Raw genomic sequence first — 25,817 nt, forward strand, 5'->3', positions numbered from 1 at the left:
AAGAGACATAACAGACCCTCTGCTTGGGAAGCTGTACCTTTAGGTGTTCTGAACTGCACAGCTTCGGACATGGGACCCATGCCCTTCGAGTTCCGGGCTTGGATTTTGAAGTAGTATGGTGTGTCAAGCGTTAACTCTTGTATCTGGTGAGTCAGTCTGTTTCCCACAACAGGCTCAATAACCCAGTCGTGTATCTCCGCATTCACATCTGTACTGTAATAAATGATGTAACCTGTCCAAGGGAGTTAACAGAAAGAGAAATCGTATTCCTGCTTTTCCTTTTGCAATCAGTTCATCAATAAAGATACATATTACAGCATATAAGAGTAGAGAGCCAGCTACTGATTGAAGAGCAATGGCAAAACCCATCTAAAAGGCTACTAAACATAATATAGAGGAAAGTACAATTTCTACAGTGCCAGTTGTAAGTTATCATACATACCATCAGTTAAAGTAATAAAAGTGGTTAAGATAAAAATACATGGTTAAGTACCCTCAGAGGTTAAGAGTTCATCAAATATTAAGAAATCATATAAGGAAAATATTCAATCACTTCAACATTTTAATATTTGAATACTGTACTCTAAGGGTCTACAAGTAAAATAATGCAGTTTTAAAAAATCATTAATGGCCTGACATGCTGTATTAGCTCCTGCCAACATGAATGCCTGGAGAAAAATTCCTGGGAGATGGGCAGCAACTTCTGTTTAAGTTCTCCCGGACTTGGGGTGGGTGAAGCCACAGTGAGATGTCACCTGATACTTCCACCAGAGGGCACTCAATCCCTACAGTGAGGCAGGAAGAGCCGCAAGGAAAGCCGGTCTGAACTGCCGGCGGCCTCCAGCACTATTACTGCTTTTAAAAAAAAGCAAAATGTAATTCAAGTCAAGTCGTGCCTACTTCTTTTATAGAAGAGGCAAATTAAAAGCCTAAAAAATGACATAAGACTAGGGATTTATGGAAAGGGACACCAATGGAAAGCCAGAAGGACAGTGCTAAGAAATGCTTTCTGTTTCCTTAGGCCAACTAATTCATACAAAGCAACTTCAGAAGGCAAATGCCTGTCACTAAGCATATAGCTACATGGAATAATTAAGAGAGAAATCACAGGTCAGGCACCCCTTCTTGATAAGGATGAGGAAGGCCTAGTGTCCTCTCTACTGTGGAAGTTCTCCTCTGGAAGGCCAAGGAAAAATTCCAGGCCCCCTCAAGGGCCTAGGCAAATCCCAACTTTTAGTTGTAGCTGTAAGAGTGTAGGAGATTGATGCAGCAGGCTTGGGGGGAAAAAGAACTGAAAGCCTATTAGGCTTCTCTGGACTTCAGGGTAAAAGAGCGGAATCTGTATTTATTGGGTATTACTCTGCAGAACGAGGCAGGCATCTATGACTCCAAAGCTGGTTGTCCTGCAAGAGGCTGAGAAAAGGAAATATGACCATAAAGTCCCCAAACAGCCTAAAGCTGTGCGGTGCAACCGAATGCCATCCGACTTTAGGCAAGGAGACTGGGAACAACTGCCTGGCAACTCCTTTTCACGCCACTATGGGCAAATAGCATGCCCCTGGCTCCAATCTCAAGGACCGTCACGACCCACACCATCTCAACAATATAGCACACTTCTGGAATGCTCCTGCCAGGCAGAACAGGATAGCAAAACGCATACTCAAAGGCATCTTACCTGTAATTTTGCCATTGGCTTCAGAGGGAGGCTGCCAATTCACAATTATGGTCCTAGGTTTTCCCTCTTTACTCACAACTGTCACATCCTTGGGTGGAGATGTAGGAACTACAAAATAACAATAATTTCAATAATTTTTGTCCATTTCAATTTCGCTCACCATTTATTAAACTCTTTCCATTTGTAAGGCACTGTAAAGGGTACTAGACAAAAAAGATAAAGACTCCAGGCCTGAAAGAACTCACACTCTGTCTATAAATAGCTCAAATAAAAAAAAGAATGTGCAAAGTATCAAAGAGAAAATACAATACTATGAGGATACAGAACTGGCATCTCAGTTGGGGGTCAGGAATACAAAGAAGAGTGAGGTTGGGAAACCAAATGACACGTGCATTTAACAAGTGCCTGCTATATGCCAGGCATTTTACAAATACTCATTTAACATTTATGGCAACTCTGAAAGGTATTTATCACTATCCCTGTTTTATATATCAGGAAACCAAAAATTAGAGAAGTAATGTAATTTGCTCTGACATTTTTGTTACTCCTGTTTTAAGAGAGAAAGAAATAGGAGGCCAGAATAGACTGAAACTCCCAATAGTTAAAAATATTCTTACAAAATAATCCAAATTGTTTAAGTGTAAAATGTTTTTCTCTCATTTATATTTGGCTCTCCAAATTTTAAAATATTAAAAGCCCCTAATCCCTTAAAGAATAAATGATTTACAAATGATGTTTTTCATTTTAAGTTTACACTGACAATATCCTTTCAACACTTGGGATTATTCCTCTGAAATGTAAAGATGTTTATGGAACATAAAAACCCCTAAAATAAAAATGACAGTGTGTTTCTTATGTTTCCTGTTACAGCTAAAAACTTCTAATGAACTAGTAAGGAAATGAACAGATTAAACACATGTTTATAAATCTACTCTTATCTTCCCAAAACACTGAAATTTTCCTAGTGTAAAATAGAAGGAAGCCTGGTGAAATGCAAACATCCTAAGGGAAAACACAATCTCATTTATTAACTAATGAGTTAGAATCAAAGCAAAATGCTGTTCGTAAAACTTTGGCAGAGAAAGGAAACTTGAGGTCTATTTAAACTTTTATGTACCATATTTCCAGCTCTCCAAATCCAACCCTTTACTCTGTAGGACGTCCAACCAATTGGGCAAAAGACAAAAAGATATTAGGGCCAGGCACAATTTAGGGAGAGTTTATAGCTCCATTTTTTCCTATTATACATATGTAGGAGAGAAAGAAATAGGAGGCCAGAATAGAGAGAAACTCACAAATGGTTACACATATCCTCATGCTAGAAAGTCAAAAGGGAGAGGCCTAAAAAGTTTTGACGAAGCAAACAGAATCTCAAATTCAGGTGGCCTGCTCTCTTTTAAATTTGTTTAGTCTTACTTTGTCTCTCATGCCCACTTACAAACAAAACTAAGAATAATTCAGTGGGAGATTTTACAAGACAATCAACTGGTTCACAAGAAATCTACAGAGGCAGCTTTGGGGTCACCTGGTAAAGTGCTCAGTATAAGCTTGGCATTGGCAGCTGCTTGGTCAAGGGCAGGTCGTGTCATCTTTCTATCTCAAATTTACCCATAAAGAGGATTAACGGCAATAATCCCTTACATCTACACAGTGCTTTATAATTTACCACATGCTTTCCCATCTGTTTCTCATTTTACCCTTACAATTACCCTATGAAATAGGAAGGCAGGAATTTCTGACCCCTTTCAGGGGAAGAAACCAAAATTCAGGAAGGTTGCGTGACTTGCCCACGATTACACAGCCAGTAAATGGTAGAGCTGGGACTGAACTCAAATCTCTTGATTCCTAAAATACAGCATGCTTTGCATTGTATTATCCTGTTATTTGCCAATGTTCTTGTACAGTGATGGAAAAAACATAATTCATCAACTTAAATAACAAACACTGAACTCCAACTGCAGTTGCTTCTTGTATTCTGTAAATATGTTGATTCATGCACTCAGTTCTTTCCTTGGGTAGTAAAAGCAGGTGAAGATAAGTCATGTGTCTTGGAAGGTGGCTCAACATATTAGTATGGATGTCCACTACCTTTCTACATCTTGCAAAGAGAAGAAACGCCATTTGGTATAAGGCTCATACCTAATTCAAAGGTGGTCCCATGGGCTGTCATACTCCATGTGCTTGATCTTCGACCTTTGGTAACCATCACAGAGAATTCATAGAGTGTATTTGGTTTTAAACCAGTCACCAAATAACTCAAAGTTGTTGCATTTGCATTCTGGAAAAATATGAATCAAGAACTTTCAAATCAGAAAATATCTTTTAGAAATATATCTTTTCTCGCCCAGAGCAAATATGCCAGTACCTTGTACTTGGTGTTTGCTGGGATATTGGTTTTCCATCGGACTGTGTAGTACCTGGAGTCTGTAATCTTCTGGTGTTTGGGCAGTGAGTTGTCCGCCCATGTGATCCTTATGGTGTCGTGACTCAGAATGGAAGCCTGAACTCCCACTGGTGGCATCATGGGAGTGGGATCTGGCACTGGAGTGTATGGAGCATTAATAACAAATAAATCAACTTCAGAAGTGTCTGGGTAAAAAGTAATTAAAAAAGGGAAGTGGCATTTTAACATAAACAAAATAAAACAAAAGGGAAATGCAGGGTAACATAATGGAATGAAAGGTGAGAAATGGAGAAAAAGAAAGAGATTCAGAGTTAATACATAACCACCACTCATTTAAAAGAATAATTCCACTTGTGTTCTTTCAGGAAAAATTTGCAGGAAAATGTCTAGGGAAGCAGTATTTAATTATATTCTCTACTGCATTCTACAGGCATATTAAAATTTGACAGTTCAGTGATTATATTAATGTATTCGTGACTGAATTTTCTTAAAATTCTTGCAAATTCTATCGCCAGTCCAGTGAAGATCATGAAAATGCAAATAAAGATTGCTTTTAAAATCAAGGATTTAATTCATGAACAAGCAACACAAAGCTCATGGTCTTTTGGTATTTCAGTGAATGTGGCTGGATTTTCTGGATGTGGGTTATCAATGCATATCACTGAACATGTAAAGGTCCTACTCATAAACCTGTGTCCTGAATGTCAGTCAATGGCAACCTAGCCTGACCCTGGTATTGGGGGTATCTGATACCCACACAAGGTCACGTTCAGATCTGCTGATGTCCTGAGACTAAAGGTATTATATTGATACGTGGTCTCTTCTGTAATAAGTATGTAATAAAAGTACGGCTTATCATACGTACAGTGCCTCTGACTTGAAACAAATAAAGCAAAAGGGACTCAAGGACACTACACTTCCTTGAGGAAAGGAAAGCTGACAACATGCGAGAGGAGCTGCTGCACTTTCTCTAGTCAAGTCAGAGAACAAGCCGCTGATGAATCCCAGTCAGTTATGGGAAATGCCATGATTAGCATGGGTCCAAATGACACAGCCTTCAAGAACTTTAGAAATCAGAGTATTTATTTGATGGAAAGGAAAGCCTATATCATGTGCTGGCCTGTGCTACATGCAGTGGACACCTTCTCTGTCCAGCATTATAGCCAAAACAGGCCAAAATAAGCATGAAGGCTCCAAGGTCCATGGGCCCAGAGCAATACAGCAGGATCTATTTGGGCTTTCCCAGTTCTTGGTTGGGTTTTCAAAGTATACACATACTGATTCATTTTAAGTTCAAGTTTTAAAACATGTTTCCCAAGTGGTTATGGTGCCTAGCCCTTCCTACAACTCAAAATCTGAAATGGCACAGGCCTTGCATGTGATTTACTGACAAGCCAAAGTAATAGTCTCCATTTGTGTAGTTCTTATACAATGAGGACTAAAAATAACAGAGGAACAACACACATTATAATCAAGGGCTTTGTTCAAAGATTGTCAAGGCATATATCAATTAGTTACAGGTGCAGAAATCACTAGAATTCTTGGAGAAAAAATTTTTTTAATTTATTTAACTAGCTCTTGGAAAAAAACAATGAAGTTACATTACTTAGGAAAATTTCCTTGTATATCCCTAGCCAGAAGACTATTTTTTTCAAGCCACAATAAAAGAAAATAATTTCAAATTTGTTTTTCCTACTATAGGCTGATTTAAGAAAGTAGCAAACCACTTATTTAAAAATCCTCTTTTTAAAGTTATCTTCTTTCCTTTCTGGAGTACCAAAGCTTTTTACAAAGAACTTATAAATTGTAAGCACATAAGAGCAGAAGAAACAGCAGAACTATTAAACATGTAGTAATGATGTGGGTCTTGTTAAGTGGAAACCAAAAAAAAAAAGGGGGGGGACAGAGATTATCTTTTTAAAAAGAATACTAACAAATCTGTCCATTATGCAAAATATTAGAAGACAAAGTGGGTAATACAGATTCAAAATTATGGGAACCCAATAGAAAAGAGCATTTTTGAAAATGATAAATTCTTTGGTTTTTAGTACCCTTTTAAAAATTTACAATTCTAATATATTTATTTCAATAAATGTTCTCATTCAGAACTAAATTAGGTGCTTTATATATCTGTAGAAATCTTATATTAATATGTATACTTATTTTAAAGACATTTTACAATAGATAAATTACAAAGAAAAAATAATGAATATGTGGTCTCTTCTGTAATAAGTATGTAATAATTGTACGACTTATCATATGTACAGTGCCTCTGACTTGATACTGTTTATATAAATTAAGCTTATGAAAGGCACATAACCAACTAAGATGACTGATAAAGCAAATGTTGGGTTCACCAACCACATACATTTACTGCCACCATTTGTAACCTATATAACTCCTTCAGAGAAATAGAGATCTTATCATTTTTTGAGTGATTTTGCTTAAAACTCACATGACCAAAAAATGGAAAGTCACTATAAATTTCCTCAAAAGTATACTTTCTGGATCCCAACACATTAAAAACATGTGTTATATATTTACATGGAATTGCTTACATGACAGGATTATTACTTTTCAAAGAGCAAAACAGGAATTAACAGAACTTTCCATGCTGAAAGCATAGCTTCTCATTTGAAGTCTGCACCTAAATTGCCATATACTTTTCCTTCCACTGACACCTACCTATGGGGTAGGCCTCATGCCAACATTCTATGTAAGCTCCTTGATAAAATGCTGAATTCAGACCAGGGATAGACAGGATATCTTACCTGTGTGAGGTCTGGTCACGGCACTCTCATACAGGGGGATGCCTTCACCCACATTGTTGAATGCTTTCAGTGTAATCACATAGTGAGAGCTGGGATCTGAAGGAAAGAAACAAGTCAAAACACTAAAAAAATTCCTCATTACAGTTTTAAAAAATTCAGATGCCACTGTGCATGATCTCAACTGCAGAGGAAGTCAGGAAGGAAGATGTTTTGATTTATAAAGAGGGATTATTTTGGGGTGGGGAAGAGATGTGGAGATGGAAGCACATCAGTACAGAAAAACTGGCTGGGATCAACTTCCTGGATTAGTTCCAGTAGTGCAAGTTCCCTATGCCTGAATCCTCTCTTGGCCCCTACTATGGTTTAATGATGTTCATTGTATGATGCAGGGCTTGGATGGAAATCAGTAATTAGGACTTTTATGTGCCAGGAGCCTATAAGTAGAGCTTGTAACAAAACTCTTTTATTTTCCCCTGAAGAAAGGCAGTGATTGGAACAACCAAGGTTGAGAACTAGACAAACTATTAACTGTTACTTCTGAATGTCCTTAATTTCTAGGGGGCCTCCAAACCCAGGAACCCCCACACTTTATCCAGGCATCATGGAAGCTTCTTGGATGGATAATATATAGCCCAGGATTTGAATGGGCTTGTAGGTGAAGCTGCAGGTAACGTAAGGCTGCCTTCTGAGGCCAGTATGCTGCCCTAAACCGAGAGAAACACTTCCTCTAGGTGCTCACACAAAATGCTGCTAAATTAGACTCAGAAAAAAGGGAGGGAATTGAATAGGTTGAATGGAGTTCATTTTCTATTGACTGAGGTAAATCAGGGAGATGTTTTAGCTCATCCAGACAAGGTTTAGTATGGGTACTTCAAAGGTCGGGTTTCACAAAAGAAGACTTGGGCTCCATTAAAGTGTTCCAGGATGCGAGGCTGACCCATTTTACTCACTTCTGGCAAAGTTGGGCACTTTTCCAAAGTGGCCACACAGCAAAGGGCCTGTCTTAACTTCAAAAGCTTGAAACAGCTGCTATGCTTGGTGGTCCACCCGCATTCTAGATAACTAATGGGCACTATATACAGGCACCTGGTCTTCCTAGGTCAGACAGAATTAACTACAAATGCAATCAACGATACTTATTAAGTCAAGTGCTCAATCTCGAGGTTTGCTCTTGTGAAACTTATGGCTGTAAAAGGGAGGCTAAGCCTTCCTATAATTATGCCTAAGAGGCACCTCCAGAGAACCTCTTTTGTTGCTCACATGTGGCCTTTCTCTAAGCCCAAACTGACATTCATTAACTTTCTCCACTACATGGGACACATGGTGACGTGGGACACAACTCCCAGGAATGAGCCTGGCCCTGGTATCGAGGGATTGAAAATACCTTCTTGAGGGAGTCAGCAAGATGGCAGCTAGGTGAGACAGAGAAAAAATCACCTCCGTGGAAAACATTAGATAAAAAACCAGAAAGTGACCCAGAACACCACTTGCAGAGTAGCACCAGCCGGACAAGGTCTGCTAAAGACACAGGGAATGTGCGTTTGGTGAAACCCGGAGTCTGCATTCCGAAACGAGTGAGTGAGTCAGCTGAGTCCCTCAGCTACGCTGCAGTGTGGGGAAACGGTGGGTTGGAGTTTTTTTTAAAAAAAAAAGAAGCCCGGGAACAGCTGCAGATAAGACGGGAGCGGTCTGGACTAACGCCTCGGTGTCTGGGGTGGAGGATACCCCTTCCCACACCCACTGCTGATTGTCTCGGGTCCAGGGGAGCAAAGGGGAGCCAAAAGGAGAGAGAAAAAAAAAAACACACGACTTGCAGCCGTCTCCCCAGCAGGCGGGGCTACTCCTGCCCGGGGCCAAACACACAGCACAGAGCCACACCAAGAAACCCAGCCTGACAGGGAGTCTTTCCCGCAGCACCGCTCACACGACACAATATCGGCCGTGGACAGTGACCTTGAATACACGCACAGCTGACTGTCCCAGAGCTGGGAGGGCGGAGCTGTGCAGAAAGGGGAAGTTAACGCATCCCATTCAACCATCTTTGAAGCGGGCTGGGAACGCCCCTACACAGCCTGGCAGCCCAGGACTTCCCTGGAGGCCGGTGCGCACTTGTGACATGGCATGGCCCTCCCCCCCTCAGCAGAGGTCCTGGAAAAGCACAGCAGGGAGTGGGGAACCGCTCAGAAATCCCACGGAACCTACACCAATACCAAGGGCTTTTGGGTCAGAGGCAGAGAACAGCCTTAAATCTCCGGGAACACCTGGGAGGTTTGATTATTAAACCTGCCCTTCCTCCCTAACTGCTCAGGCACACGCCGCTCATTGAGGGCAGACAGCACTGACAACACACCCAAATTAAGTGCACCAATTAGACCCCACAAGAATCAGATCCCCACACACCACAAAGTTGGGAAGAACTGATTTGAGGGGAATAAGTGACTCATGGACACCATCTGCTGGTTAGTTAGAGAAAGTGTATGTCACCAAGCTGCAATTCTAACAAATTAAAGATCAAGTAAAGCAAATGCCAAGAGGCCAAAAACAACAGAAAATCTTAAAGCATATGATAAAACCAGACAACACGGAGAACCCGAACCCAAACACTCAAATCAAAAGATCAGAAGACACAAATTAATTAATTTGGCCTAATTAATCAAAGAACTACAGACAGGTAATGAGAGCATGGCATGGGATATAAAGGACTTGAAGAAGAGCATGGCACAGAATATAAAAGACATAAAGAAGACCCTAGAAGAGCATAAAGAAGATACTGCAAGAGTAAATAAAAAAATAGAAGATCTTATGGAAATTAAAGAAACTGTAGGTCAAATTAAAAAGACTCTGGATACTCATAATACAAGATTAGAAGAGGATGAACAACAACTCAGCCTCCTCGAGGAGCACAGAACAGAAAATGAAAGAACAAAAGAAAGAATGGGGAAAAAATTGAAAAAATCGAAATGGATCTCAGGAATACGATAGAGAAAATAAAATGTCCAAATTTAAGACTCGTTGGTGTCCCAGAAGGGAAAGAGAAGGGTAAAGGTCTAGAAAGAGTATTCAAAGAAATTGTTGGGGAAAACTTCCCAAACCTTCTACACAATAAAAATATACAAAGCATAAATGCCCAGCGAACTCCAAATAGAATAAATCCAAATAAACCTACTCCAAGACATATTCTGATCAGACTGTCAAATACTGAAGACAAGGAGCAAGTTCTGAAAGCAGCAAGAGAAAAGCAACTCACCACATACAAAGGAAACAACATAAGACTAAGTAGTGACTACTCAGCAGCCACCATGGAGGTGAGAAGGCAGAGGCATGACATATTTAAAATTCTGAGAGAGAAAAATTTCCAACCAAGAATACTTTATCTAGCAAAACTCTCCTTCAAATTTGAGGGACAGCTTAAATTTTTCACAAACAAACAAATGCTGAGAGAGTATGCTAATAAAAGACCTGCCCTTCTTCAGATACTAAAGAGAGCTCTACCGACAGAGAAACAAAGAAGGGAGAGAGAGATATAGAAAATTTCAACATACATACATAGAATATTACATCCCAGTTCACTGGGACACACGTTCTTCACTAGTGATCGCGGATCTTTCTCCAGAATGGACTGTATGCGGGGACATAAAAACAAGCCTCAATAAAATAAAAAATAAAAAAATGAATTTGGTTCAAAGCACATTCTCTGACCATAATGGAATACAAATAGAAGTCAATAACCGTCAGAGACTTGGAGAATTCACAAACACCTGAAGGATAAAAATGAGGGGGAGATGAAAACATTCCCGGATAATCAAAAGCTGAGGGACTTCATCACCAGTAGATCAGTCCTAAGCAGGCTGAAAGGAAGGGACACTAAACAATTGACTGAAACCACATGAAGAAATAAAGATTTCCAGTAAAGATCACATGGTAAATATAAAGACCAATACTACTGTATTGTTGATTTATAACTCCACTATTTACTTCCTATAGGATCTACAATACATAAACTGTAATGATAAATCGGTGGTTTTGGACTCAATGGAAAATATGTAATTTTCGACAAGAACTACATAAAAGTGGGGGAATGATGGAGTATAGGAACACAGTTTACATGTCCTATTGAAGTTAAGTTGGTATCAAAGAAAAACAAGACTGTTATAGATTTAAGATGTTAAGTTTAAGCCCCATGGTAAACACAAAGAAAGTATCAGAGAATATGACCATAGAGATGAAAAGTAGAGTAGGGGTTCCAAGAAGCGGGGGAAGGGGCAATGGGGAGTTAAGAAAAGAGAGTAGGGTTTCTGTTTGGGGTGAAGGGAAACTTCTAGAAATGGATGGTCGGAAGGTGATAGCATTGCAACATTCTAAATGTGATTAATCCCACTAATGGAATGCTAGGGAGGGGTGGAATAGGAAGATTTAGGCTATATATATCTTTCCACAATTGAAAAAAAAAAAAAAAGTCTAAATACATGACAATTAAATGCCAAGGATGATTCTGGATGGGATCTGAGGATGGAGGAGAGGAGGCTCAAAGGGACACAGATGGGACACAAGAAAAAAAAAGAAAAGGAAATACAGAATATAAGCTTTATATCAGTGTTGAATTTCTTGAACTTCTTAGCTGCACTTAATGACATTGCATAAAATAATGTTCTTGCCCATGGGAAAGGTATATGTGAATTATATGGTTTGTTCAAAGATATGTGCAGCTTGCTCTCATATGTTCAGAGGACAGAGCAATAGATGATGGGTGTTAGGGAGGGAGGGAAAGAAAGAGATGGTGGTGTGACAGGATCTTAACGGTGATGGACTGGGGTATCAGGGGAGAGGGGTCGGGGTATGATGGAGTTCTATGTATGGGGTTTGTACTGTTTTTGCAACTGTTCCTGTAAGACTGAACTTATTTCAAAATAAATTTTATTATTAAAAAAAAAAAAAAAAACGAGGAAAAGATTAAAACATTACCAGGTAATCAAAAGTGGTTCATCCACTAGAGGTGCTCTACAAGAAATGCCCTATGAGTTTTTCAGACTGAAAAGAGAGGATAATAAACAGTGGTTCAAAATGGCATAAATAAATAAATATCTGTGATAAATTAAAAAAAAAAAAAAGAAAAGAAAAGAAAAGAAAATACCTTCTTGACCAAAAGAAAGGTAACATAAGGTTACAGTGGCTAAAAGATTTCAAATAGAGTCGAGAGGCTATCCTGGAGGTTTCTCTTATGCAACCTCCAGCTAGATAATCCCAAATGGCCACAGTACACCATGCCCTAACCAACAGTAGTCCCAAAATACCTAGGTCCATACCTGAGATTCTATAAAAGTTTCACTAAGTTCATCTCTTAGAAACTTAAATCCACCAGAGTGTTCTTATACGAGACAAGGCCTAAAACCCAGAGGCAACAGCCTTTTTAAGAACAACAATCAGATGCAGCCCCCTTCCCCATAATGTTGACACCCCTTTTCAATATGAACAAGTTAGGGTGGTCTCTGCCTAGACACCCCTGAAAAATTGAGAGAATGATTAAATGAGAAAGTGGGTAGCAACAAACAAGACAGGGTTTAACAAAGGATTATGAATACTGAATCTTTATATAAATATATTTTTCTTAGGTGCTAGGGTATTAGAATAGCTAGAAAGAAATAACAGGAAAGGTGGAACTGTAACCGATAACATTCTTTGAAATTTGCTCACTACTTGTTAAATTGTACTTTGAATGTTATCATTGTATGTATACCAGTTAAATTTCACAATTAAAAATGTAGTCAACTAGACTTATACCTGACGGGTGAAGAAGAGTGAAAAGATGCTGATGTAGGCAACATGGTAGATGATGTCATTCACTGAGATTGGGCATAGAGGCAGAGTAACCATGATACACATTTTCAAGGCTTGATTCCAGGCCATCTTCTACTCTCACTCTTGACTCTCTCCCTGCATACTCTCATTAGTTCTCATTAGCACTTATGTGCTGTCAACTGCAAATAAATCTCTCTAGTCCAGACCTTTCTTCTATGTCTGATTGTCTGCTTGGCATCTTAACTTGGAAATCTCAAGTCTTTCTCTTGCTTCCTTTTTCCCTCCCTCTCCCTGCCTCAAATCTGCTATAGCGTTCCCTAGTTTAGTAAATGGCACCACTAACCAGCCTGTTGCTCAAGCCAGAAGCCTGGGAGTCATTAATACCTCCCTTTCTCTCACTCCTACATGCTAGCAATCATCAAGCCTTATTGATCTTATCTACTAAATATTTCTTGAATTCATTTACCCCTTTACTCTTTCTTTCCCACCACACCAACCTACTTCACCCAATGTCATTTCTGTCTAGTCATTCTAATAGCCTCTTAACTTTGTCTCCACACTTTCACTTTTGCTCCCTTCAAATTCATTCTCCCCAAACAGCCAGTGATTCTTTAAAAATGTAAGATTCTTTTAATAAAATCTCCAATCCTTTAACATGGCCTACCAGGTTCTGCAGGACCTGGCTTCTCCAACCTCTCCATTCTTGTCCGTCACCACTCGGCCTTGTTCTGTAAGCTCCACCTCTACTGGCCATCTCTTGGTTCTCGGAGCACCATGCTCTTTCCCACCTCTGGGCCTTCAGGTGTGCAGCTGGTCCTATGCTGAGGACACATCCTGCCCGTCTACTTTACCTAGGTGATGCCTATTCATCTGAAAGGACTCATCCCTCACTGTATTAGCCTGTGGCACCCCATTTCTCTTTCTCAGGACTCTGAGTAATTTCAATTATTTTGTAACTGTATTATTTCTAATAATTAAAATCATGCCTGCTAGGTTTCCTGCTCTATCTTTAGCAATGTCTGAGATTCTGTAGGTGCACATTAAATATCTGTTGACTGACAGGTTTGGGAGAGAAGATACTGACTGTAGTTTTGGACACACTGAATATGGGATATATCTAGGTGCAGATAACCAGTAGGCAGATGTTTACATGGGTCTGAAGCCTAGGAGAGAGCTCTAGTTGGATGAATAAATGGATTTCTAAATGTACTCTACCTCTGACTTGCTTCTTTTGCTCAACATTATATGCATCTGAGTTCTATCCATATTGATATGTATAGCTCAAAAGTTTACTTTATACCAAATTTATTTTTTTGCTACTTCTCAATATGTACTCTTTTGTCTAAACAAGTTTATCTGTTTACTCTCTTCAGCACATGTAGCACTCCACCTACTTTCTATGTTTTCAAACACTATTCCGATTCAATCTTTTAAGCATAGGTTAAGTTTCTTCCCTGTCTGCTCTATTCTGCCCTGCTAGCTCTCCCTTCTCTAAACATACTTCACTTCAATTCACCTCACTGTTTCAAGTTTCACTTTTGTCCTACTGGACCAAGTCCAGCCTACTCTGCAAAGGATTTTCATTTCAGGAGTTTCATGAAGGAAACAGTAGGAGGCTGGTCACCAAAGAGACATTTTTATCCCACCAGCAAACCTTTTCTTTTGCTCTTTAATAACTGCCTTGTAAGACTGTTCAGTGGGGAAAGCATTTCCTGGGTAAGTGTGCTGTGTCTTTTTGGGAGAAAAAGGAGAAAGGCTATTTTGTTTTTCGAATAAAGCATTAAATTGCTGCTAATTTTCTACCAGAAAGAACAAAGTAAAGTAATTTATTAGGCACACACTTGAAGTTGTTCTTAGGAAAGATATTCACAAAGAAATGATCTGATTAAAATATTTGGGTCAGAGTAGATTCTGACTTAAAAGACAAGTCTTTTAAAGAAAGCTCTATAATGATCCAATTTAGAAAAGTAATTATACCTACCAAATCAATTCATTGTCTATTTAAAATATGAATATTTCTTAAAAATGTTGCTTTTAAAATCAACTTTGAGATATAAGTAACATACAATAAAATGCATCCATTTAAGTGAACCTAACTTAGAAGATAAGGGTACAGTTTGTTGAGCTTTGGCAAATATATATATCTTGTAATCACCACCACAATCAAGATATTAAACACCTCCAACACTCCAAATAGTTCCCTCATGTCCCTGTGTAGTCAGTTCCCATCACTCCTGTTCTAAGCTATAATGATGTTGCTTTCTGTCACTATAGATAGGTCCTGCCTATTATACACTTTCATAAAAATGAGACAACACAGTATGCTTCTCTCATGTCCGGCTTCTTTTGCTCAGCATAAAGTTTTTGAGATTCAATTGTGTTACATTCATGTTTATGTTACTACATGTATCAATAATTGCTGAATAGTAATCCATTGCAAGGATATAGTACAATTTACCATTTGCCTGTTGATGGACATTTGTCTATTTCCCCTTTTGGGTTATTATAAATAAAGCCACTATGAACATTTGTGTACAAGTCCTTGTGTAGATATGTTTTTATTTCTCTTGGTTAAATATCTATGAGTGGGACTGTTGTTAGATTGGATCGTAAGGCTAGGGTTATCTTTATAAAAAACTTCCAAACTATTTTCCAAAGTGTCTGTGCCATCAGGCATTCCCATCAGCAAGTATGAGAGTTCTAATTGTTCCACATCCTTGCTTGTATTTGCTATTGAGAGTCTATTAAATTTTAGCCATTCTAGTGTGCAGGTAGTGGTATTTCATTGTGGCTTTAATTTATATTTCTCAGATGATTAATGTGATGGTTAGGTTCATATGTCAGCTTGGCCAGGTGATGGTTTCCAGTTGTCTGTTTGAGCAAGAACTGGCCTAACCGTTAATGCAAGGACATCTGTGTCTGGTTAATAAACCAGAAGGCTGGTTTATTAAATCATCAGTCAATTGGTTGGATCTGTGGCTGATTATATCAACGAAGAGTATCTTTGGCAATGAGAGAATTCAATCAGCTGGATTTAATCCAATCAGTTGAAGACTTTTAAGAGAGAAGACAGAACTTTCACTTCTTCTTCAACCAGCCATCCTCTCCTGGGGAATTCATTGGAGACTCTCACTGGAGTGCCAGCTCACAGCCTACCCTACAGAATTTCTTTAGTTAGCCAGCCTCTCCTGGGGAATTCATTGAAGACCTTCATCAGAGTTGCCAGCTTGCTGCCTGCCCTACAGAACTGGACTCTTGCATCCCCACAGTTGCGTGACACACTTTTATAAAATTTCCTATTTACAGATATATCCTGTTGGTTCTGTTTCCCTAGAGAACACTGACTAATACAATTAATAATGCTCAAGGGTATATCAACTCTCCCGCCCTAATCATAATCCAGTTCACAGGGAACTTGATCATCTCTTCCTCCCATAAAACATCACATTGGTCCATTATTCATATCATGTTGATTGGAACTAGTGAGCAAGAAAAAGCAATTACTATGGCCTATTGGTAAAGCATTTGCATGTTAGAGGATGAGAGACAAAGCCAACAAAAATACAGGGACCTTCCACTTCAGGGAAATTTCTAGGTGTCCAGTGGTGTGGGGCATGACGAGATATCCCTTCTAAGGTGAAAAATAAGCTGTTGCACCTGCTCTCTCCTACAACCAAAGAAGAGACACAAAGACTAGTTGGCTCTTTGGATTTCAGAGACAACAGATTCCTCATTTGGGTGTGCTACTTTGGCCCATTTACCAAGTGACCAGAAAAGTTGCCAGTTTTGAGTGGTGGCCGGAACAAGAGGAGGGTCTGTGACAGATCCAGGCTGCTGTGCAAGCTGCTCTGCCACTTAGACCATATGATCCAGCAGATCCAATGGTGCTGGAAGTGTCAGTGGCAAATAGAGATGCTATTTGGAGCCTCTGGCAGGCTCCTATAGGAGAATCACAACATAGGCCCTTAGGATTTTGGAGCAAAGCCTTCCCAGCTCCACATATAACTACTCTCCTTTTGAGAAACAGTTGTGGCCTGCTACTGGGCCTTAGTCGAAACCAAATGCTTAACCATGGGCCACCAAGTCACCATGAGACCTCAGTTGTCTATTATGAACTGAGTATTGTCTGTCCTGCCAAGCCATCAAGTTGGGAGCGCAAAGCAGCACTCCATCATAAAATGAAACTGGTATATACAAGATAGGGCTTGAGCAGGACCTGAAGGCACAAGTAAGTTATATGAGGAAGTGGCCCAAATGCCCATGGCCCCCACTCCTGCTACATTACCTTCTCTTTCCCAGCCCACAGCTACAGCCTCTTGGGGAGTTCCTTACAATAAGTTCACCCAGGGAGAGAAAACTCAGGCCTGGTTGATGATTCTGCATGATATGCAAAAGTGGACAGCTACAGCACTATAGACCCTTTCTGGGATGTCCCTGAAGGACAGTGGTGAGGGGAAATCCTCTCAGTGTGCATAACTCTGAACAGCACGCTTGGTTCATTTTGTTTGGAAGGAGAAATAGCCAGAGGTGCATTTGTATCCTGATTCATGGGCTGTCACCAATATTTTGGTTGGATGGTGAGGGGCTTGGAAGGGGTGTGATTGGAAAATTGGTGACAAAGATGTCTGGGGAAGAGGTAAGTGGATAGACTTTTCTGAGTGTACAAAAATGATGATACTTGTGCCCCACATGAATGCTCACCAGAAGATAGGTGCCTTCAGCAGAGGGAGATATTAATAATCAAATGAAGAAGATGACCTGTTCTGTGGGTACCAGTCAGCCTCTTTTCCCAGCCACTCCTGTCATTGCCCAATGGACTCATGAACAAAGTGGCCATGGTGGTAGGAATAAAGGTTATGCATGGACTCAGCAATGTGGACTTCCATTCACCAAGGATGATGTGGCTACAGCCACTGCTGGGTGCCCAATTTGCCAGTAGCAGAGACCAATACTCAGCCCTTGATATGGCACCATTCCCTAAGGTGATCAGCCTGCTACCACTTCCATCATGGAAGGAGCAGTGACTTGTTCTAACTGAAACAGACACACATTCTTGACATAGGTTTGCCTTCCCTGTATGCAATGCTTTTGCCAAAATCACCATCTGTCGACTTACAGTATGCCTTATCTACCATCATGGTATTCTACACAGCATTCCTTCTGATCAAGGAACACACTTCATAGCAAATGAAGTGCAGGAATGGAACTCAATGGTCTTACCATGTCCCCCATCATCCTGAAGCAGCTGGATTGATAGAATGGTCTTTTTAAAAAAAAAAAATTCAGTTTTACTGAGATATAATCACATCATACAATCATCCACAGTGTACAATCGTTTATAATACCATCATAGAGTTGTGCACTCATCAGCACAATCAATTTTTGAACATTTTCACAGAATGGTCTTTTGAAGACTTAATTACGGCACCAACGAGGTGGAAATACCTTGCAGGTCTGGGACATTGTTCTCCAGGAGGCTATATATGCTCTGAATCAGCATCCACTCTATGATGCTGTTTTTCCCTAGCCAGGACTCATGTGTCCAGGAATCAAGGGATGGAAATGGGAGTGGCACCACTCACTATTACACCCCAGTGATCCACTAGAAAAATTTTTGCTTTACAGATCTTAGTTTCAAAAGGAGGAGAGCTTCCATCAGGAGACACAACAATGATTCCACTGAACTGGAAGTTAAGATGCTACCAGACCACTTTGGGCTCCTCATGCCTCTGAATCAACAGGGAGAGAAAGGAATTACTGTACTGGCTGAAGTGATTGATCCTGATTATCAAGGGGTAATAGGACTGCAACTACATGATGGAGGTAAAGAAGAGTTTGCCTGGAACACATGAGATCCCCTAGGTCCTCTCTTAGTACTACCTGTGCCCGTATATAAAGTCAATGGAAAATTGCTACAACCCAATCCAGGCCCCACCAATGGCCCCAAAACTTCAGGAATGAAGGTTTGGGTCCCCCCACCAAGCAAAGAACCACGGCCAGCTGAGGTGCTTGCTGAGAGTAAAGGGAACATGGAATGGGTAGTGGAAGAAGGCAGTGATAAATAAGAACTATGATCATGTGACCAGTTTCAGAAACAAGGACTGTACTGGCTATGAATATTTCTTCCTTGTTTTGTTTTGAGTATGTTATGTTTGTATAGGTACATAAAGCAAATATCTTTGTTTTCTTCCCCATCTTATCCCCTTATCATATGACATAAGTTGTATTAGTTTCATGTCATAGTACTTAAGTTATAGGATATCAAGTATAAGAGTGAATACTACCTAAGACTTGCACCCTATTCTGGAGAGATATAGTGCATTTCTGGTTGTATACAGGACAGCTGAATATTGTTAGGCAAAAAATATGACTGTTATTGTTTTTTATTTAGAGATTAAGAATGGTTTAAGGTATGCATGGCTGCCAAGTTGACAAGAGGTGGACAGTTATGTCAACTTGGCCAGGTAATGGCATCCAGTTGTTTGGTTAAGCAAGCACTGGCCTGATTATTACTGTGAGGGCATTTCGTGGACTTAAATCTTCAGTAAGTTGATTGCATCTATGGCTGATTACAACTACAATCAAAAGAGGACATTGCCTTCCACAATGAGAGACATCTCACCCAATGAATTGAAGGCTTCAAAAGGAGAAATGATGATTTTAGCAGTCAGAAGAAAGAATTTTCATCTCTACTTCAGCCAACAAACTTCTCCTAGGGAATCCATTGAAAACTTTCACCGGACTTCCCAGCTTGCAGCCTGCCCTATGAAATGTGGACTTGTGCATCCCCACAGTCACGTGAGACAATTTTTATAAAAATCTCATAATATTTATAGATATCTCCTATCAGTTCTGTTTCCCTAGCGAACCCTAATACACTCTTCAAGATCATGAACAAGACATATGATCCTATATACAGAACATCCTGAAAAATTCACAACACTCCTATTGATAATAAATGAATTCAGCAAAGTGGTAAGGTACAAAATCAACACGCCAAATCAGTGGCGTTTCTACATACAAGCAATGAACAATCAGAAGAAGAAATCAAGAAAAAAATTCCACTCTCAGTAGCAACCAAAAACATCAAGTATCTAGGCATACTATCTAGGAACTACAGTGAACCCTAAATTAAACCATGGACTTTAATTAATAGTACAATTATAAAAATGTGCTATCATATATTGTTCCACACCAATAAAAGATGTTGGTGGGGGTGGTGTATGGGAATCCTGCATTTTATGCATCATTGTTCTGTAAACCCACAATTTCTCTAAAAAAGAAAAAAAATATATATCATAGTCATGAAAGTAAGGAAAGGCTGAGGCTCTGTCCCATATCAAAGAAAACTAATGAGACATGATAACTAAATGCATGATGTGACCCTGGGCCAGAAAACAATACTTTTCCTTTGTTATAAAGGACATCAGTGAGGCATTTGGCAAAATTAATTGGAATAAAGTCTATATTCTCTCAATACAAATTTGTTGATTTTGATAGTTGCATTGTGGCTTTGTTAGATTTCTTTGTTTTTAGGAAATGTGCATTAAAGTAATAATAGGTTGAGGGGCATTGTGAAACATTTCAGGAAAAAAAATGTATGCACAGATAGAGTGATAAAGCAAATGTGACAAAATGTTAAGTTTTGGGGAATCTGAGTGAAGGATATAGAGGAATTCTTTATAATATTTTTACAACTTTTCTGTAAAAATGAAATTATTACAAAATAAGAAGCTAAAAATAAAAATAAAAAAACACCTGAACAGTGACTTCCTCTAGCTAGCATACTCACCCAGATTTTCGATGGTATAATAGCGCTGTTTATAGTCCACTTTGATTGTCTGGGCATGGGGGCTGCCGATGCCATAACCAATGGCATAACCTCTGACCACGATGTTCTGATTCTCTGGAGGAGTCCAGCTTACTACGATGCTAGTGACAAGTGGGCGGACATGAAGAGAACTAGGCACTTCAGGAACACGAGTTTCTGGGAAGGAAAACAGAAAAGCAAGATTTGATCCACTTCCCTCTTAGAGTATTTCACCATCTTTGGGGAACAGTGCTCAACCTCTTGCCGAACTGTTTAGGGCTAAGATTTTCCATATGCCTGAGAGTTCAGAGAGTAAAGCTCATACGCACAGTGAAATATGGCCCATTGTCTTATTGCATTCTAATAAGCATTTTAAGAAAACAAAACCCAACCAGCCTTACCACTATCATGGTTAGGAAATAAAAGACCATGAAATATTAATTTGTAAGGGGAAGACAGAGATCCATGAATCTCTGCCCAATGGGAAGAACAAACTGCTTTTCAATAGCTGCCCATCCCTCTTGACCCTATAGCCCGTCTCCAAACTCTACCATGTGGAACGAGGAAGGGATAACACGGAGTGTTAGAAGCCTGATGTCAATAGGTAGACGGGCATCATATTACAGCAATGGTATCAATTATTCACTCTCCTAAGTAATATGATAAGTCAGAAAACATGAAACTTTAGAATCACAAAGGGACTTAAAAAGGTGGCAATTTACAGTATCTTTCACATACATTATTTCAAAACGTGAAGTATTATCTTACTTTTAAAACTAGTAAACTAAGACTTAGAATTAAGTCTCGTCTCCCAAGTCTGGTACCTGTCACTGATATAAATGCTACATACACTGTCTCCCCCTACCTCCCTGCCATACGGAATCACTCATTGAATATACTGGCAAGAAAAAGGGCAAGTCCAGAACTAAAGTAAAAGGGAAACCGCAACTGAAATAAAGGCATGACTTATGTGGCTCAGTCTTAAATTTTAAATCATCCATCTACTTAATAACCTTGGTATAAAAAACAGATTCATAGTACCTGTACATTTAATTTGTTTTGGTTCTGCTTTAAAAAAGCCACTGCAAAAAATACATTCCAGGGGCCATGCTGCATTATAAGAATGACAGCAGCATAATACACAAACTCTCAGATTTAGATTATATACACCCGAAGTCTGTGTCTTTCAGTTTGATTCATTTGATGCAGTTAGTACCTAGCATGTGCCAGTCCTGCCAATTGTTCTTACCATCTAAGTCACTTTCAAAAGTTTCAGCAGACAGCCAGTCAGTAGCCGGGCCTGTACCATTGATTGTTAGAGCAGCCACTCGGAAATTATATTCAGTGCCCCGATCAAGACCTGAAATCCAAACGACAAAAAGACACGCTGAAACAAGGGCTTTGGAAAAACAAAATATTAATAATCTCTCTTTAAAACAAATATCTCATCCACAAACTCATTAAGACCTGGATATTCCATTAAATGGGTTCTACATACATAGCTACTCTCTTGATAAAGTTTCAGTTGAAGTCAATACAGAATCAGCAAAACATAAATACAACACAGAGTAGCTCTCACTTCTAAAATAGACACTGATGGCCACACAACCCAAGAGAAGAAATGGAAATGATTAAAGCTCCCAGGAGACTACAGTTTTCTCTTTCTTTCTTTCTCTCTCTCTCCCCGTCTCCCTGCCTTGCTTTTCTTTCTTTTTTAAGAGCTCCAAGGCACCTTAGAGATCATTTAACCCAATCCTTTCATTTTGTTACTAAGGAAGTTAAGGCCAAAAAGAGGCCAAGGATAATGAAAGAGTTACAACAAAGGAACAAAGTCAGCAAAATTTTGACCTCGAGACAGCAGAACCCAGAAAAGAATGCAAAGATGTAACTCCTATCTGGTTACCTCCGCTCTGTGAGCCACCCCAATACCACAGCAGAAAAAATTTAAACACCAAATATGGTCTAGAAATCTATTTCTCAACAACCTGGTTATCCTTATGTAGATAAACTAAGAAACAGAGGGGAAAAAAAAACACTTTTTATTAAGTAACCTATTATTTATAATACCAGCTAAGAAAGTATGATTTACCAACGTATCAAAGACAACAAAGATTCAGATATAGAAGTCTACCTATAAAGCAGGACAAGAGCCAATAGTACAGTCAATTATTAATATAGTCATGCATACTTTTTTAGAACACTTAAATACCAGGTAATTATGCTAGGTCTTATAAGGGTTATGAAAAATTACCCTACCTCTCCATTCCAAATTTTGGATCTTTGGCCAGTGGCATAGTACAAAATTCCAATCAAAGAGAGATACTGATGAGAGAGAATGTTAATAACTTGGCCAGGCTGCAAGATGAGCCTTGGCTCAGTCCATCAATCCTGTCACATGGTGTGGGTGGAGTGGTGGTAGATTCTGTTCTCTGCAGGCCCATCCTGAATCAATTTGCCCACAAGAAGGTAAGGAGCAAGAAAAATGGAGGAGAAAATGGCTGGGAACAAATCAGTTTACCTCCTCGCCTTGACTGAACCAGAAAGTGCCAGAGCAGGCAGCACATGTATCCATAACTGTTACCAGACAGTAATGTGGACTACTAGTAAAAAGGCTCAGGTAAAGTCCTAAAATAATCCAACCAATCAGATTATCATTCCATCCTCTTTGGGAATAGTCAGAAAGAAAGAGGACAGCAAGTGAGTGAGCGAGAGCAAGCAAGAGGTATGTGCAAGAGGCTAAGTAATCTAGAGTTTCTAGACTAAAAATTAAGGAAAAAATACATATTATATGTGGCACAATATGCCATAAGATCGGTGGTACAAAAAGAAGAAACAACTACTTACAGCTAAAACTTAGTTTATGCATATAATTTATGGTTCAGAACAGAATCTTGGTAATCAATCTACATTGTTCCCTAACACTGATCAAGTTTCGAGTCAATGCTTCAAGAGAACACAGATTGCTGTTTTTGCTCATCAATATATCCCCAGAGCCAGCACATGCTAATGAAAGCTAAAAAAAATCTGAAACAATTCAATGACTCCGGACACGATTTTAAAATGCAAAAAATTTCTTGATAAACAAAAAGCTATCTTCACTATGAAAATGATACTTTGCTTAAACATCAACTCTTTCATTGAGAAAATGAATATTCCCATGGACAAGGATTTGGCTCTTTTTATATTATTAGCACCAAGAACAGTACGTGGTATACGACAAATATCTATTATTAAACATTCAAAATGAAAGTCTTACAGATGGGAAGTGCTATTTATCTCTATTTGGAATAAAATCAGAAACTGACTTTTGAGAGTGCCTTTCACCAATTTTTCTATAATGCTCCCTTCGTGAGATTTCTCAACACCTACTGTAGCCATCTTTACTTGGTGCAGCTTAGAGATGTGGGGTTCATATAAAGAAGCTAGAAGACCGGAAGATACCCTTGGGGCCAAACATTCACCTTTTCCTATTTTGAATTAAGTCATTCCCATCTGTGAGGAGAAGAGTAAGGAGAAAAGCTTGCTGGATTACTAGAGCACGATTTTTCAATGTCAGTGGCTCTCTTGATTTTTAGAAACTCATACCTAGAAGGAAGGGAAGACCTATTCTACCTTTTGACCCTAGATGTTAGGGTCAAGAACCTGATCCCTGGGGGCACAAGAAAGTGGCCGATGCCAAGGTCCTCTAATCCTTTCAATGGGGTGCAATGTAAGGAAAATTAGAGTTCCCAAAGCATGATGAAATTAATTCTCAGGGCTTAGATAATAATGACAGCAACTTCTATTCTTGTAGTTTTCTTCTACCAGCTCTGCTCTGGGGTTTCCTAACAAAAATCAACAAAGTCAAAGCTTCTGTCCCATGATAAACCTGCCCTGCTACTGCACACCTGTTGGTTGTAAATGTACCAAACTCAAGTTTATCTGCTTGCTTCTGAAACACAGATGGGTTCAGTTGAGTGACAAAACTAAGGCCAATTCAGTGCACCATCAGGCATAGCCCTTGTGAGGTTACTCATAGGGCAGGGATAGGGTGATAATGCTGAGATCTAGGCACGTGAAGTTGAGGAGAGTCTAGGCTTTGCTAAAGTAATAAAGGAGCTCTGCTCAGACCAGAATGAACCATGCAGCTGAGTTAAGCATCTATGAAAACCCCTGCAGACTAAGGTCACTTTAGGGGCACTGTCTTTATTCTTTGTAAGCATGGTTCCAGCACCCAAAGCGGGAAAAACACTCAAGCTCCCTTCCATGCTCCTCCTGCAAAAGAACCTTGCCCTTAATTCAGAGTCAGAAACTAGAATACAGGGTACCAGGGGCTGGAGTGGGTGTAGGGGATGGGGAGTTAACGTTTAATTGGTATAGTTTCTGTTCGGGGCGATGGAAAAGTTTTGGTAATGGATGGTGGTAACGGTAGCACAACATTGTGAATGAATATATATAAGTGAATTGTATATTTTAAAGTGGTTAATATGAGAAATTTTAGGTTGTATATATGTTACCAGAAAAAAAAAAAGAGAACTATACAACACAAATAGTGAATCCTAATGTAAATTATGGATTACAGTTAATAGTATAATTATAATAATATCACTGTATCAATTGTACCAAAAGTATCATACTAATGCAAACTGTTAATAATAGGGAAAACTGTGTTGCCCCCCCACAATATGAGAACTTGGTACTTTCTGCCTGATTTTTCTGTAAACCTAGAGCATCTTTAATAAAAACAAAAACAAAAACAAAAAACCCAGAAATCAACTCATCAACCAATCAACCAAACATGTATCTACTAAAAAAAGGAGAGAGAGAGAGGAAAAAAAAAAAAGATAACCTTGCCCTTGCTTAGTCAACTCTATTTCCACTACTTGAGGGAGAAAGAAAGGAGACCCTCTGTGATGGCCACAGGGAACCCCTATGACATATGCTCCAGGGCCCATTTTTACCCGGTATGCTGCTGGCTCTATTGCACATAAAGGGAAAACAATACAAAAGAGCTACCTCTGATAGAAAAATTCTACAATTTTATAGTATCCATAATAGCAGGTATAATTATTGCATTGTTGCAGTTACTCACAAATACTGCTCCAGGCATATGTGTGTGGTGTGTTATAAAAATCATTCTGTAAACACTTGTTACCAACCAGATTTCTTTTGCTTATATATCTTTGTTTTATTTTTTTCATATTACAAAAGAACAATATGTATTCAAAAAAGCAAATTTGGAAAATACAGAAAAACCCACAGAAGGGAATAAAAATCAAATACAATCTCACCTCTTTGGATGGCAGAACCTGTAACAGAATTTTTCATTATTTTGTATCAAGTCAGAAATAGATTGAATCATTAAAAATTTTTCTGATCCAT

The 25,817-nt window shown here is 39.2% G+C and overlaps 1 protein-coding gene across 8 annotated transcripts in view; it reads right to left on the reverse strand.

Annotated features, from left to right (window-relative positions):
- Window positions 1-25,817, reverse strand: part of NEO1 (neogenin 1) — a 276,268-nt gene that overhangs the window by 23,896 nt on the left and 226,555 nt on the right. For 6 of the 8 annotated variants that reach the window (XM_037833488.1, XM_037833484.1, XM_037833487.1 and 3 more), the window contains exons 15-21: window positions 21,706-21,816; window positions 20,439-20,633; window positions 6,851-6,946; window positions 4,041-4,264; window positions 3,815-3,953; window positions 1,676-1,783; window positions 38-232 (exon numbers count right to left, since the gene is read on the reverse strand). In XM_037833488.1, the coding sequence (XP_037689416.1) occupies window positions 38-232; window positions 1,676-1,783; window positions 3,815-3,953; window positions 4,041-4,264; window positions 6,851-6,946; window positions 20,439-20,633; window positions 21,706-21,816 (1,068 nt within the window). The remainder of the gene's footprint in view (window positions 1-37; window positions 233-1,675; window positions 1,784-3,814; window positions 3,954-4,040; window positions 4,265-6,850; window positions 6,947-20,438; window positions 20,634-21,705; window positions 21,817-25,817) is intronic. The other 2 variants (XM_037833483.1, XM_037833485.1) reach the window with 1 other exon arrangement.

Source organism: Choloepus didactylus, chromosome 4 (genome assembly GCF_015220235.1).
Source record: "Choloepus didactylus isolate mChoDid1 chromosome 4, mChoDid1.pri, whole genome shotgun sequence".
NCBI classification, from domain to species: domain Eukaryota; kingdom Metazoa; phylum Chordata; class Mammalia; order Pilosa; family Megalonychidae; genus Choloepus; species Choloepus didactylus.